This window comes from Antechinus flavipes, chromosome 3, assembly GCF_016432865.1.
Source record: "Antechinus flavipes isolate AdamAnt ecotype Samford, QLD, Australia chromosome 3, AdamAnt_v2, whole genome shotgun sequence".
Classification (NCBI taxonomy): domain Eukaryota; kingdom Metazoa; phylum Chordata; class Mammalia; order Dasyuromorphia; family Dasyuridae; genus Antechinus; species Antechinus flavipes.
In genome coordinates, this window is record NC_067400.1 from 50,912,015 (window position 1) to 50,925,139 (window position 13,125).

General features: G+C 34.0%; 1 protein-coding gene across 1 annotated transcript in view; it reads left to right on the top strand.

Annotated features, from left to right (window-relative positions):
* The window catches only part of ATR (ATR serine/threonine kinase), a 107,210-nt gene that overhangs the window by 3,318 nt on the left and 90,767 nt on the right, over nucleotides 1–13,125 (top strand). Inside the window, exons 2-7 of the mRNA XM_051983343.1 lie at nucleotides 2,860–2,951; nucleotides 4,611–4,760; nucleotides 7,401–8,278; nucleotides 9,513–9,706; nucleotides 10,172–10,363; nucleotides 12,580–12,788. Coding sequence (XP_051839303.1) covers nucleotides 2,860–2,951; nucleotides 4,611–4,760; nucleotides 7,401–8,278; nucleotides 9,513–9,706; nucleotides 10,172–10,363; nucleotides 12,580–12,788 — 1,715 coding nt within the window. The remainder of the gene's footprint in view (nucleotides 1–2,859; nucleotides 2,952–4,610; nucleotides 4,761–7,400; nucleotides 8,279–9,512; nucleotides 9,707–10,171; nucleotides 10,364–12,579; nucleotides 12,789–13,125) is intronic.

Below are 13,125 nucleotides of genomic sequence, written 5' to 3' on the forward strand. Positions count from 1 at the left end.
TATAGAAGGATTCATGGAGGAAATACAAATAAATAAAAGGTAGCACCTGAACTGAGTTTTGAAAGGCGCTTGAAACTTTCAAGAGATAATGCTGAGAAGGGATAATATTACAGATATGAGGGACAGTCTGTGCAAAACCATGGAGACTAGAGTTCGATTGTTCTGTTCAGGGAACAGCAAGCAGCCCAATTTAGGAGGACAGGGAATAATGTGTAATCGACTTGGAGAAATAGGCTGGAACCAGTTTGTGAAAGACTTTAAATACTAAACAGAGGAATTTGTATTTTATCTTAAAGGCTGTGGGGAGAAACAGGATACAGAGAGGATGACTAGGAGCCATTGTAATAGTCCTGGTGATAGGTGATAAAAGCCTAGATTGTGTTTATTCCTCGTAAAAGTTTAAACCTAATTAAATTGATTTTGTTCAGGATCCTGTGTAGCTAGTAGCTACATTTAGACTTTATGTACTTCCCCAAATACTTGCTGTGCTAGTCTTTTAAGATTTGGACTCTTCTCTTATAAAGAAATAATTAATAGATTTTCTTCCAGCTCAATTCAACAACCATTTGTTTGTAGCCCTTACTAGAAATAAATACGTCTTAATTCTTTTTTGTTTCTGTTTTCTGATAGAGTAGTGGGTTTAAAGGAAGGATTTTTAATTTAGGATTGGGCTTATGAATGTGTTTTTAAAATTTCTGACAACTGCATTTCACTATAATTAATTTTATTTGTAATCCTATATATTTTATGAATTTAACAACAGCAACTAGGTGGCACATAGCATTTAGTATATTGGGCCTGGAGTCTGGAAGACTCGTCTTTCTGAGTTCAAATTCAACCTTAGAAACTTACTAGCTGTGTTACCCTGCACAAATCACTTAATCTTGTTTGCTTCAGTTTCCTCATTTGTAAAACAAACTGGAGAAGAAATGGAAAATTACTGTAATATCTTTGCCAAGAAAACCTTAGATGGGGTCATGAGTAGGATGTGACTGAATAACAACGGTTCTGAGAAGGATCCATTGCTTCACCAAACTGCCAGAGGAATCCAAGACAAAAAGAGCCAAAGGACTCCTGGTTTAGAGGAAAAAAATGGGATTTGAAATAATAATGGGAGACAAAGTATTGACCAGTTTTGTTGATTTTTTTTTCTATTTTAATTTTTTTAAAAAGAAACTTTGTTATGAGACCAAGTTTTCTAGTAGAAGGGAGAAGGAAGACTTGGAGAGTGAAATGTAGGTGAAGTTAAAAGTTATCAATAAATAAGGTGAAGTAAAAACATTTCAATAAAACATCCAATAAAATCAATAAATAAAACAAAGGATAAGTAAATCTAGGTATGTTTTTAGTATTAAAGATTTATAGCCAGAAGAGGCCTTAGAAGTCATCATGTCTAACCCTCATTTTATAAAAGATAAATTGAAGCCCAAAGAAATTGGGGACTTGCTCAAGGGGATGAGATATAAATATAGCAAATAGTAAATTCTGTGAATTGAAATCTATAGATCTTTTTGTTGTACTAGACTGTTAACCAAACAGGCAACAGAGAAGTATGTGGTAGATGAAGAAAGACTGATGATTGTGAACTGACCATGGTCTATATGATCTCATTTGAGATTTAATGATTAAAGATACGTGGTATGGAAGGACATAAGTAGAGGGGCTAGCTTTGGCTAGCACGGGATAAAAATGAAAAAGAGGGCAATTAAGATATAAACCAGAGGATAGAGTAAGTTTCAGGAACATTGATTAAGAGAGGGGAAATTGGAATATGTTATAGGGGGCTTGCGAAAAGAGCAGGTTTAGAACTAGGAAAGGTAGTGTGATAGAGATTTGTCAGATAGGAATAAAAGGGTTGTCTATAGCAGTGGAGTCTTAAGGTTCTATGTTTGGAGTGGCCCTAAGAGCTTCAGTTAAGACTTCCTTTAGTGGTATTCAGCATTGCCATCAGCAAGGAAAGAGATGTGGTGAGCATACTCCATGGCTTAATGGGAGCAAAGTTTGAGTGACTGTAGGATAAAGAAACAAATTCTGGAGAATGATTGAGCTGCTTCACTTTTGGGTTGAGACTCTGAAGAGAAGAGTCCAGAGCAAGGACTGCTAGATGGATTACAAGAAAGCTAGAATACCTGGAAATTAAAGTAAGGAAGAAGAATAAGTTTGACATACCTTTTACCCTTTGGCTTAGAGATGATGGAGTAGAAGCACAAAACTGTACATTCATTCTCAGAGCCAATGTGTTGATTATTTTACTTAATCATACATATATTTATTATTAGTAACAGGAATGGGAGAGGAAAGTAAAGAGCAATAGACATCCAAAAACAAACAAAAAATCATTTTATTTCTTTTTTAAGTATATTTAATTTAAATATAAACTTGATTATAATTTAAATATAGTTAATAGACAAGTTTAAGTAGTTGTAGTGAAGTTCAAAATCAAAAAACAGTCTATTTTTTTAAGAACATAAGGTTTAACTATTTCCTGTAGAAAATGCCATAAGATTACTTCCCTATGTTTTGTATGAATTGTGTTAATATTTGATATAATTACATGTTCAGTTGACTGAAATCAAAGATGATTTATAGCAGCCAGAAAGAGAAGATAATGAGGTTTAAAAGGAGTAAGTTATAGGGATAGAGGAAAGAACAGAAAATTGTAGTCAGAGAGAAATTTCAAAGTTTGGGACCATGGAGGTAGTTCATTTAAAATATAGTGGAATTCAACATATGATAAAGATATGAACTTGAAAGGAGTAAGGCTAAGGTAAATATAAAATTAAACATATTACATATGTATACTTTTGTTTTGAAATATATTGTAAAGTTCTGCAATGTTTAGTAATTATTTTATTTTAGCACCAGGCCAGAAGACTATAACACAGTTGTTCAGAAGCCAAGACAAATTCTGTGTCAATTTATTGACCGAATACTTACAGATGTAAATGTTGGTAAGTTACTTTTTTTCTTCACAATAATTAGTTATTTGAAATAAATTACCTCATTTTTGCTGTTTTACAACTTCATATTTCTATAATTTATCATAGAAAATTGTTTTAAGTGTTTTATGTACCACTTTAAAGTGCTCTGCTGATAGGACCTGTTATTATTAGTTTATGTCCCTGTGTTTAACGCTTGCTTATTGGGTTTGCCCCAAGTAAAATCAATCAAAAGCATTTATTAAGCTCTTTCTTTGTGCCAGGCATTATGCTAACCATTTTGAGTGTTAAGTTCCTAAAATTATACCTCACAACTCCCTTTTTTTCTTCCCCTTTTCCCCTATCACCAAGTGTTTACTTTCTGCCAAAGGATAACTATATTATATTAGAACAGAGGCATTTACTTGAATAGCATAGTAAGGACATTTTTTTCAGAAACTTAGGGCATGTGGACTGGTTGGCAATATATAACATGATTTGGAGAGTGAGCAAGTATAGAGCTCTAGCATGGAGTTGGGATGAATAATACACATGAAGATAAGATTCATGTGAGATTCAGAATAGACTTAATGACAGACATATTTGTGTGTCTGAGGATGCAAGTATGAGATTGTTAGAATGGTACAAGAAGACATGATGAGGCACTTCCAGAGATCTTACTATAATGCTATGTTCTTTGACTCCAAATAGAATGGGGGCTCCTTGTCAGGTTGCAGTAGTCAGGGAGAATGGGTAACCCCTGTATACTTACCTAAGAGGTTCTTTCCTTTTGGAGGATGATTTAATTGAGGTCCTCTACCAAATGTCTTAGGATCTCTCATTGAAATAATTGAACTTATTTGTTCAAGTTAGTGCTACCAAATTTATTGCTTCTTTGTTCTGAATTTGTACTTGTACCATAACTCAACTCACTTCCCAGGACTGAAGAAACTTACATGTTTGGCTCTTCAGGACCCCAATGTCTTCAGTTACATTATGTCTGCTGCCTGTATTGATTTGCTGCTCAAACCCCTGGATGCAGGTTTTTTTTTTTTTTATTGGACTGTGCACCTGGCTTACCATTTAGCTCATCCTTCAGTTTCTGGCTCAGCCAGACTTTGGCTAGAGCACTGCTGACTGAGCTCCTTGAGTGAGAATCAGAATTTTACCAGTGGCTCCCCTTCAACACCCCTAGTTCTTTTCCAAACACCTCAGGATCTCTTTCCTGATTTTTAAGCTTTCTTAGAAGCAGCCATGTTCTGGGTCAAGATTTCTGCTACTGATTCTCAGTTTGTGTAGAGGTGTTTGACTTTGTCTTATTAAACAGAATATCCCGAGTCTATGTCTAATAATTTATTATAGTAGTTTGTGAAATTTCATAGAATGTTAACAATGAGATTAAAACAGTAAACATTTTATGAGTTGTTTTAAAGTAGACTTTCTAACTTACATTAAATCTCAGCAAAGTGGCTTGAAATTTGTTCTTGGAATTAATTTTTAAAATTAATATGTTGTGACAACTAGGTGGCACAGTGGATAGAGCACAAGCCCTGAAATCAGGAAGACTTGAGTTCAAATCTGGTCTCAGACACATTAACACTTTCTAGCTGTGTGATCCGGGGCAAGTCACATAACCCCAATTGCCTCCACAAAATAATAATAATAATAATATGTTGTTGTTGTTGTTTTTAGTTGCTCTAGAACTTGTGAAGAAAACTGACTCTCAGCCAAGTTCTGTGATGTTACTTGATTTTATCCAGCATATCATGAAGTCTTTCCCTCTTATGTTTGTAAATGTCTGTGGAAGCCATCAACAAAAAGAGGCTGAAAATAGTTGTCTTGGTGAGTTTGACGATTTTGGTAAAACTACCCATATTTTTCATGGAATCTCTTCTGCCTCCTGAAATGTATCATTTAGATTAGTAAATACTCAGAATTTAGACATAAATTCAAAAGACAAGTTATTGATTTGTTTGAATACCTGCAAAACCTTATATTTGTCTTTTATTGAGAATGTAATTAATAACTTTCATAGATAGTAAAAGTAATTTAAGTTCCATTTAACTGCCATTGAAATCACTTTTCAGACAAACACAAAATTAAAGTAAAGTATGGGTGTCATTTAGGATAGCAAATGTTATTTCCTTCATTCCTATTTTCATGATCCTAACAGTGTTCTTTCCAGCTTGATTTAAAAAGAAAAAGAAATTTATAGTACATTTGTTTCTGAATATATCCCTTCTTCTGCTCTTGCCAATTAAACAGAGATTTTTTAAAGACAGAAAAAACAATTCAGCTATGTAGCTATTACTCTTTTTCTTCTTTTTTTAATTTTAATAGCTTTTTATTTACAAGTTATATGCATGGGTAATTTTTCAGCATTGACAATTGCCAAACCTTTTGTTCCAATTTTTCCCTCCTTCCGCCGACTCCCTCCCCCAGATGACAGGTTGACTAATACATGTTAAATATGTTAAAGTATAAATTAAATACAATACAATATTAGTATACATGTCCAAACAATTATTTTGCTGTTCAAAAAGAATTGGATTTTGAAATAGTACCATTAGCCTGTGAAGGAAATAAAAAATGCAGGCAGACAAAGGTTGGGAATTCTATGTAGTGGTTCATAGTCATCTCCCAGAGTTCTTTCGCTGGGTGTTAGCTATTACTCTTCTGATAGGCACCTAGATTTGTTTCTAATTCTTTATCTAGCTTGATTTTTAAAGCTTCCTTTTTCTGACCCTTTTTACTTTTTGTTAGTCCTCTTGGTGGCTAAATGAAGGGTTAAATTATATTATATGATTTTGAGTGCTTTTAATTTTATCAGAGTGCTTTCATGTCCTTGAGCTTAATTTTCCTACTAATTTCCATTGACATTTAAATACAAGATCATGAAATCTCAGACAGGGTATCAGAGAACATTTTATCCATCCCATGTTGCTAATTCCTTTGTCCAGCTTGATTTTTAATTTTTCCTTCTCCCTCATCCTCTTTACCTTTGTTGGTCTCCTTGATGATTAAATAAAAAGTTAAGCTATAGGCCATGCATTTTGAGCGGTTTTTAATTTTGTCAAAGTGCTTTCATGTACGTGAGCTTAACTTCTCAATAAGCTCCATTGACACTTAAAAACATAGTATCACAAAATTCCAGAGTATGAAGGGATACCAGAGACCATCTGATTCAATTCATATTTGAAGAGGATTCTTTACAATATCCTTGAAAAATGGTCTTAAAACTGCTAACAACTTTGTATGAACACTTCTCTAGTTAATATGGAACCTACTTTCCCAGTAGCAGTTTATTTGTTAGGAAATGTTTTCCATACATCAAACTTTAATCGCCTTTGCAATCTTTTGCTCCTAATTCTGCCCTCTGAGACTCGGGAAGATAAATCTAATTTCGTACTCATTGGAATTTTGGAAGTATAGAGTATCCAAAAGGCTTGGTGCTGTTTTTTAAGCTTTAATAGAAACCATACTTGAATACTGTTATATTTCCCATAAATATTCCTTTCTATGAGCTACCTTCTATATTTTGTTCAACTACTACTCATATGGCATATTCTCTATACCCATAGAGAACATCTTCTTCACTCTTCATCCTTTTACTATTTTCTTCATCCTTTTTTAGTTTCCAATTTCTAGTATTCTTAAAATGTAGCATCTAGAAGAAAGTCTAGTATTATTTTTTTTTTTGATATGTAAGTTTTGCCAGTACAACTGGATTATGTCTGTGTTACTCAGTTTATGAATAGATTGTGATCTAAAGACAAGTCAGTTGTTTGAAAATTGCTTTTCATCCTTTAGATTGATTGGGTGGCCAAGTCATGTTGGTTCTGTGTCTCAAATATTTCTTCACTCAGAAACCATTAGCACTGTGTTCAGTAAATAAAGTAGAAATTCTTTAGATGAAATTTGAATACTCCTGTAATGTGACTTTTTTATCTCTTAGGCTTCATCTTTTATTAATTCCTTTCATGTAGTTATGTGAGCAAATGAAACTATTTGCTGTCCCTAAATGTAGGCATTTTCCTTATTCATATCTTTGTTCAAGCTTGTTCCTGTTCCAGGCATGCCTTCTTATTGCAGGAAAACTTGAATGGCAAGATAGATTTGTATGTGATTCTTTAAGTGGTGGAAAGCCAATGAAATTTTATGAGCAGAAGAGTATTTGAGAAGAATAGATTGGAATAGGTAGAGACTGTAATCAGAGATAATAGTTAGGATTTCATTAATAAAATTTAGACCTGAACTAAAGTTCATTTGTTTTAGTCTTATGATTCAAATATGGTTATAAAAAAATTTCTTTTACTCCACATTTAAAAAATTTTTTTTGACACACTGATTATATCCCTAATTGTGCATAGGAAATGTAGATTCTTGTTAAAATATATGCATCATTGCCACTTAATAAATATTTAGCAAATAAATTTGCCTATATGTATTTATGCTTTTAATACTTTTTTTTTTAACTCAAAGAATTCAGTCATTGGATTATGACAAGACTTTTTCGAATTGCTGCGACTCCATCCTGTCATCCATTACACAAGAACATTTGTGAAGTCATCTGCTCATTATTGTTTCTTTATAAAAGCAAGAGTTCAACGATTTTTGGGGTGCTAACGAGAGAATTATTATATCTTTTTGAAGATTTGATTTATCTCCACAAAAGAAATGAAATGGGACAAACCATAGAATGGCCAGTGACAGTGAACAGATTTCTAAGTAACCTAGATAAACACATGGGATGTTTGCAGTCTGCTCCTCTGCAATTATTGAGCATGCAAAATGTGGAGTTTATTGAAGTTGCATTATTAACAATTCTCAATGACATTATTGCTGTTGTGTTTTTTAGAAGACAGGAACTTTTACTTTGGGGGATAGGTTGTTCTTTGCTAAAGTATGGAAGTCCTAACATTAAAACCTTAGCAGTTTGTCTTTTGACCAAGCTCTTTGAACTTGGGGGAATACCAGAACAATCAACAAACACTTTTTTCAACTCAATTTTTGAATTACTTAAAAATGTTGTAGAGATGGATGTAGATCAACTCAAACTTTATGAAGAACCCTTATCACAGTTACTGAAGTTGATGTTCCCCTTTGAAGCAGAGGCTCATAGAAATATAGAACCTGTGTATTTGAGTATGTTGCTGGAGAGACTCTGGCTCCTCTTTGAAGCAGGTGTACTCGTGAAGCTTAAATCTGAATTGTTGAAATCTGCTTTGTGCCACTTGCTACAGTATTTCCTTAGATTTGTGCCAGCAGGTTATGAATCTGCCTTACAGATCAGGAAGACCTATGTGAGCAACATTTGTAGAGTTTTTGTGGATACACTTGGAGCTCAAGTGGAAGGAGAGGTAGGTAATTTTGACTTATTTGGTGAATATGTATCTTTGTCATTTGCTGTATGTAGATTTATCATTCATTTGTGTACATTGTGTTAGTGAGGAAAGTTATTCAGAGATACCTCAAATGCAGAGCCAGAACAAAGTATTATTTTCCTTGACACAGCCTACCTCACTATTGTATATTTATATATGTGATATCAAAGGAATTGTTCACTAATTATATAATTAAAATATGGTTTTGAAAGGTTTATTTGCTTAAATTGATACATAATTGGTTTGTATGGGATAAATTAATTTTTTATATTGATAATGAAAGGCTGATCCAGTGTACACTGGCCATCAGTTTCATAGGCTCTGTCCTCGTAAAAGATTGAAATTGCCAGTACAAAGTAGATAAAATGATATTGTATCAATATTAAGTAAATAAATAGATAAATAGTTTCCCCTCATATATTCATTATTTTTTATATTCTTTTGTTTTTAAATTTTGTGTTCCAAGTTATGTACCTCCCTTCCACTTGTTCTTCTCTCACTGAGTGAGAAGGCAAGCAGTATATCAATTATATTATATGAAATCATGTAAAATTTTTCATATTAGCCATATTTTGAAGTGAAGTGAGAAAATTATACTTAAGTTTGCATTTGGAGTTTGTCAGATCTCTCTCTGGAAGTAGAGTAGCATTTTATAAAAAATTCCTTCATGCAAAAATAGCATGCAAGGCATGGCAAACAAATATATTTGGCCTTGAAAGTTAAGCAAATGCTTGCCATCTAGGAGAGGGGGTGGGGGAAAGGAGGGGGAAATCTGAAACACAAGGCTATGCAAGGGTCAATGTTGAAAAATTATCTGTGCATATGTTTTGAAAATAAAAAGCTTAAAAACAAGGTATAATTAGTCATTTAGGCATTATCTTGATTGTTTTTCTCTAGATAGCTTGGTTCAAATCCAACTGAGTTTTCCCTGTAGAAATAATTGAATAATTCTCTGTTAGAATTTATCTTTTTTGAGTAAGAGAGATGGCCTGTTTATTGAGAGGAAGTATAGTTTTAACAAAAATAATAGAAAATAAAAATCTGTCATATGTGTGTTGTTAGATTAATAAAAGACTGATTAAGATCTTTGAAAATGTGTTAACTTTATTATGAAATAGGTCACATAAGAAGTTTTTTATTTTCCCCTTTTTTATATTTTTAATCAGTGTAAGCATGGTTGCTAATAGACTTTCTTAACTTTTATTTCCAGTATTTATTGGGCCCACTTTATGCAGCATTAAAACTTGAAAGTATGGAAATCTTTGAACAGTTTCAATGTGAAACTCAGCAAGATACTCCTTTTAATGATGAATGGAGCAGCTGTAGTACTGGAATACCACGAAAAAGGCAGCGACTAAGTTTATCATCAAAACATTTCTCTAACTCAACAGGACAGGCAGAAGAGTAAGGCTATAATTCTGTTTGTGTTTAGCATTTTAATAGAGGCTTATTAGCACTTCAAAGTTAAATACTTGCTTTTTTCATATGACTTAAATATATCTAATTTGTTTTGCCTGTTAAAGGAATGCTTTTGCATTCATACTTACTGCGAAATTGAATTATATATAGATGATACAGATATTTTAAGTGATTGTACAAGGCTTCCAGTCTCAAATTTTTCTTTTCAAAATACTTAAAAGCCATGAAATTACTTTATAGACTAGTAATCTGTGAAGTTCAATATCAGATATTATTTTATTTAACCAACATTAAGACAAATACTAGACCAGAAAGTATTTTTTGCTATAAACCTAGTTTAGTATGTATTTTAATATTAAACACTTTTTTATATTTTTATGTTTAGTTTTTTTTTTGAACTGACTTTCTACTTGAATGAAAGTATTCTGAAGTTGTTATTATTCATTATAGAATTAAGCATGTGGACATGAATGAAAACAACACATTGTGGAATGCACTGATCAAGAAGGCAGAATCCCTTCTCATTCTCCTTGAGCAAAATAATGTGGAAAGCCCCATTATTCAGACATTAGAAGGAATTGTTGTCATTCTGCAGTTGGCTGCTCTGTGCACTATTCACTGTTCTCAGCAAATCTTGGACTGGTAAAAATAATTTAGAATAACTTCTTATGTCTTCTTGATGAGAGAGTCCTAGCTTGTAATTGACACATTTTCCTTGCATTGAAGAGACTTTATTAGGAGGCCTTATCTGTTCATTTCATTGGGTTATCTGCATGTACGAAGCCTTTTGTTGATTGATTATATATTGTTGAATTTTAAACCCAAAAGGTACTTTAAAAATAATGTAAATTAGTTATATCATTTTGCAGATGAGAAAAGTGGGACCCCAAGACATTAAAAGATTTACCTAAAGTTTCACAGGTAGTAGCAGTTTCTCACTGAGGAGAGGAGATAATCTGTAGCTAGTGGACTTGATGGCACTGATAATGTGTTTTTTAGTCTGGGAGGACATGAGCATGTTTTTAGACAGTAGGGAGGGAGAAATTGAAGATGAGAATGGTAATGGTGGTGGGGTCAGTATTCTGGAGAAACTGAGAAAGAATGGAATTAAGAATTCATGGGGTGAAGGGACTTTGACAAGGTGAAGGTCACCTCTTCCCTGGAGACAGGATGAAGAAAGAAATGGGGCAAGGAAACCTCTTGGTTGGCATGAAATGAGGAAGGCAGCAAAAGGGAACTTGGCAAGTGGCTTTTTTTCTTAGGAGGTAGAGGTAAGGAAGAAGAGAGTCTATTCCATTACTGCCTTCTAAAGTGCTTGTAAACTCTTCTCTTGTCTCCAGGATCATCATACATTCTGTTTGGCTTTTAAAGCCTTTTATAACCTGACTTTCTCACCCAACAAAGCACACACACCCTTTAGTCATGTCCTGTATTGAGAGGGTACCCTAGGGGGTTACAGGTCGGAGGCAGAGAAAGCTGACTCAGTAGTTCAATCAAGAGATGCTGGAAAGGTAGAATCTTCAGCACTTGCCAGCAACTGGAGCTGAGAATGTAAGGACTCAAAGAATGGCCCCTAGGGGTCGACGGGGGTGATTGGGGGCATACCCAGGGCCCTCAGGGTAAGAAAGTCTGGGGAAACTTGTGGCATAGGGGGTCGTTCTATTTAAGATGCCTTTGATAGGCTCTTAGGAACATGAGTCTGGTTTCATGATTTATTTTCCTGCTTCTCTCAGCTACATGTGAACAAGAATGCAGGAGGAGGATAGTAAAATAGTCTGGGAGTGAGGATTTAACTCTATATAAAGAAAAGAGTGAGAGGTTTCAGAGTAAAGGAGAGTGGAGAGAAACTGGTTCAGTGAGATGGTGAGCTGGGGTAGGGAAGAGAGTGTGCCCTTTGCATGGTTGGTCACCTGAGAAGAACTGAGGGGTGGAAGGAATGGAGGCCAAGGTGAGGAAGGTGTTCTCTGAGGGGGAGGGGGTCATAAGACTAGGAAGAGATGGAATGAGGAAGGGTTAGGATCAGAGTTTGTGGACATAAATGTACAAGAGTTGGAGTGATGTCACAATCTGGAGTCATACCGTCTAGCTCTGTACCCGAGGTGGCATAGCAGATTGAGGAACTGGTAAATTAAGGTATTTGGGGGTTATCTTCGTGCATTTTAACATATCCTTATATGTGGTCAGGAGTTGTGGTAGCTAGAAACTGAGCCCAGAAATGAGAATCTAGAAGTGGCAATGGGGACTCAATAAGTGATGTTTTGATTCCCCTGCTACTATTGAGGATTGAGGATATATAAGTGAAAGGGACCCTGGAAAAGGCCGAGAATGCATTGTTGTCAGCAGGGAGCCTGGTCTCAGTGAATACCAAAATATGGGAAGAGTTGGAAAGGACTAAGTTTAGTATGAAAGAAATTTTATTATGGAACACACATTTCAAAGAAGGGTCAGGCAGTTCAGTAGTAGCACATTGAAGCACACTCACATCTGGGTATAAACTCACTCAGAAGGTAAAGTGAAATAAAAAAAATTATTTGCCTTTCTATCCTTTTTTCTTCCTTCACACCTGCTATATTCCTCTTGTTCCCTAAATGTGAAACTGCTACCTTTTGTGTTATTTAAACAGAAATGGCCTAAGATCTAAATACAGATAGAAAGCTGATTTAAAATGATTGCATTTGACATACTTAGTATATTTGCATATTTATGTTGGACTTCCATTGGGATTAGAATGAGCTAGGTACAGAAAAATTTTAAAGTCTTTATGTAGTTATAATTGTTTTTGGCTTTACTGGAATACTGGTTTTGAACATTATCAAACAAGATCTTATTCTGATATCTTTTTTATTTTTCATTTACAGTAATCTTAATTATAAAGTCATTCCCCATAAACATAAGATGAGATCTTCAGACTTCATAATGAATGTACAAATAACTTGGCTGTCTCTAGATTTTATCACAAGAGTGCTTAAGATATGTAGATGCCTATTAGAATCTGTTCAGAAGCCTAATCTGGAACCAGTGATTGACAGAATGGTGAAAATATTTGATGCTTTGTTTTATATGCAAGGTAAGTTGGGGAAATAAGCAAACTGGAGAAATCTTTAAAGATAAAATCGATATATAATAGGCTTTCTTTATTGGGTTACTGATATCTAAAATTTAAATTCACGTATTTATTTTTAATGATTTAATATTTTATTTTTCCTGAATTACATGTAACAACATTTAAAAACAAATTTTGAGTTCCAGATTATCTTCATGTTTATCTCTCCCCCCTTGAAAAATCAAGCAATTTGATATAGCTTATACATGTACTGTCATGCAAAACCTATTTCCATGTTAGTTATGTTGTGAAAGATGACCCAAAAAACCCTAGGAAAAATAAAGAATAAGTATGCTTTGAT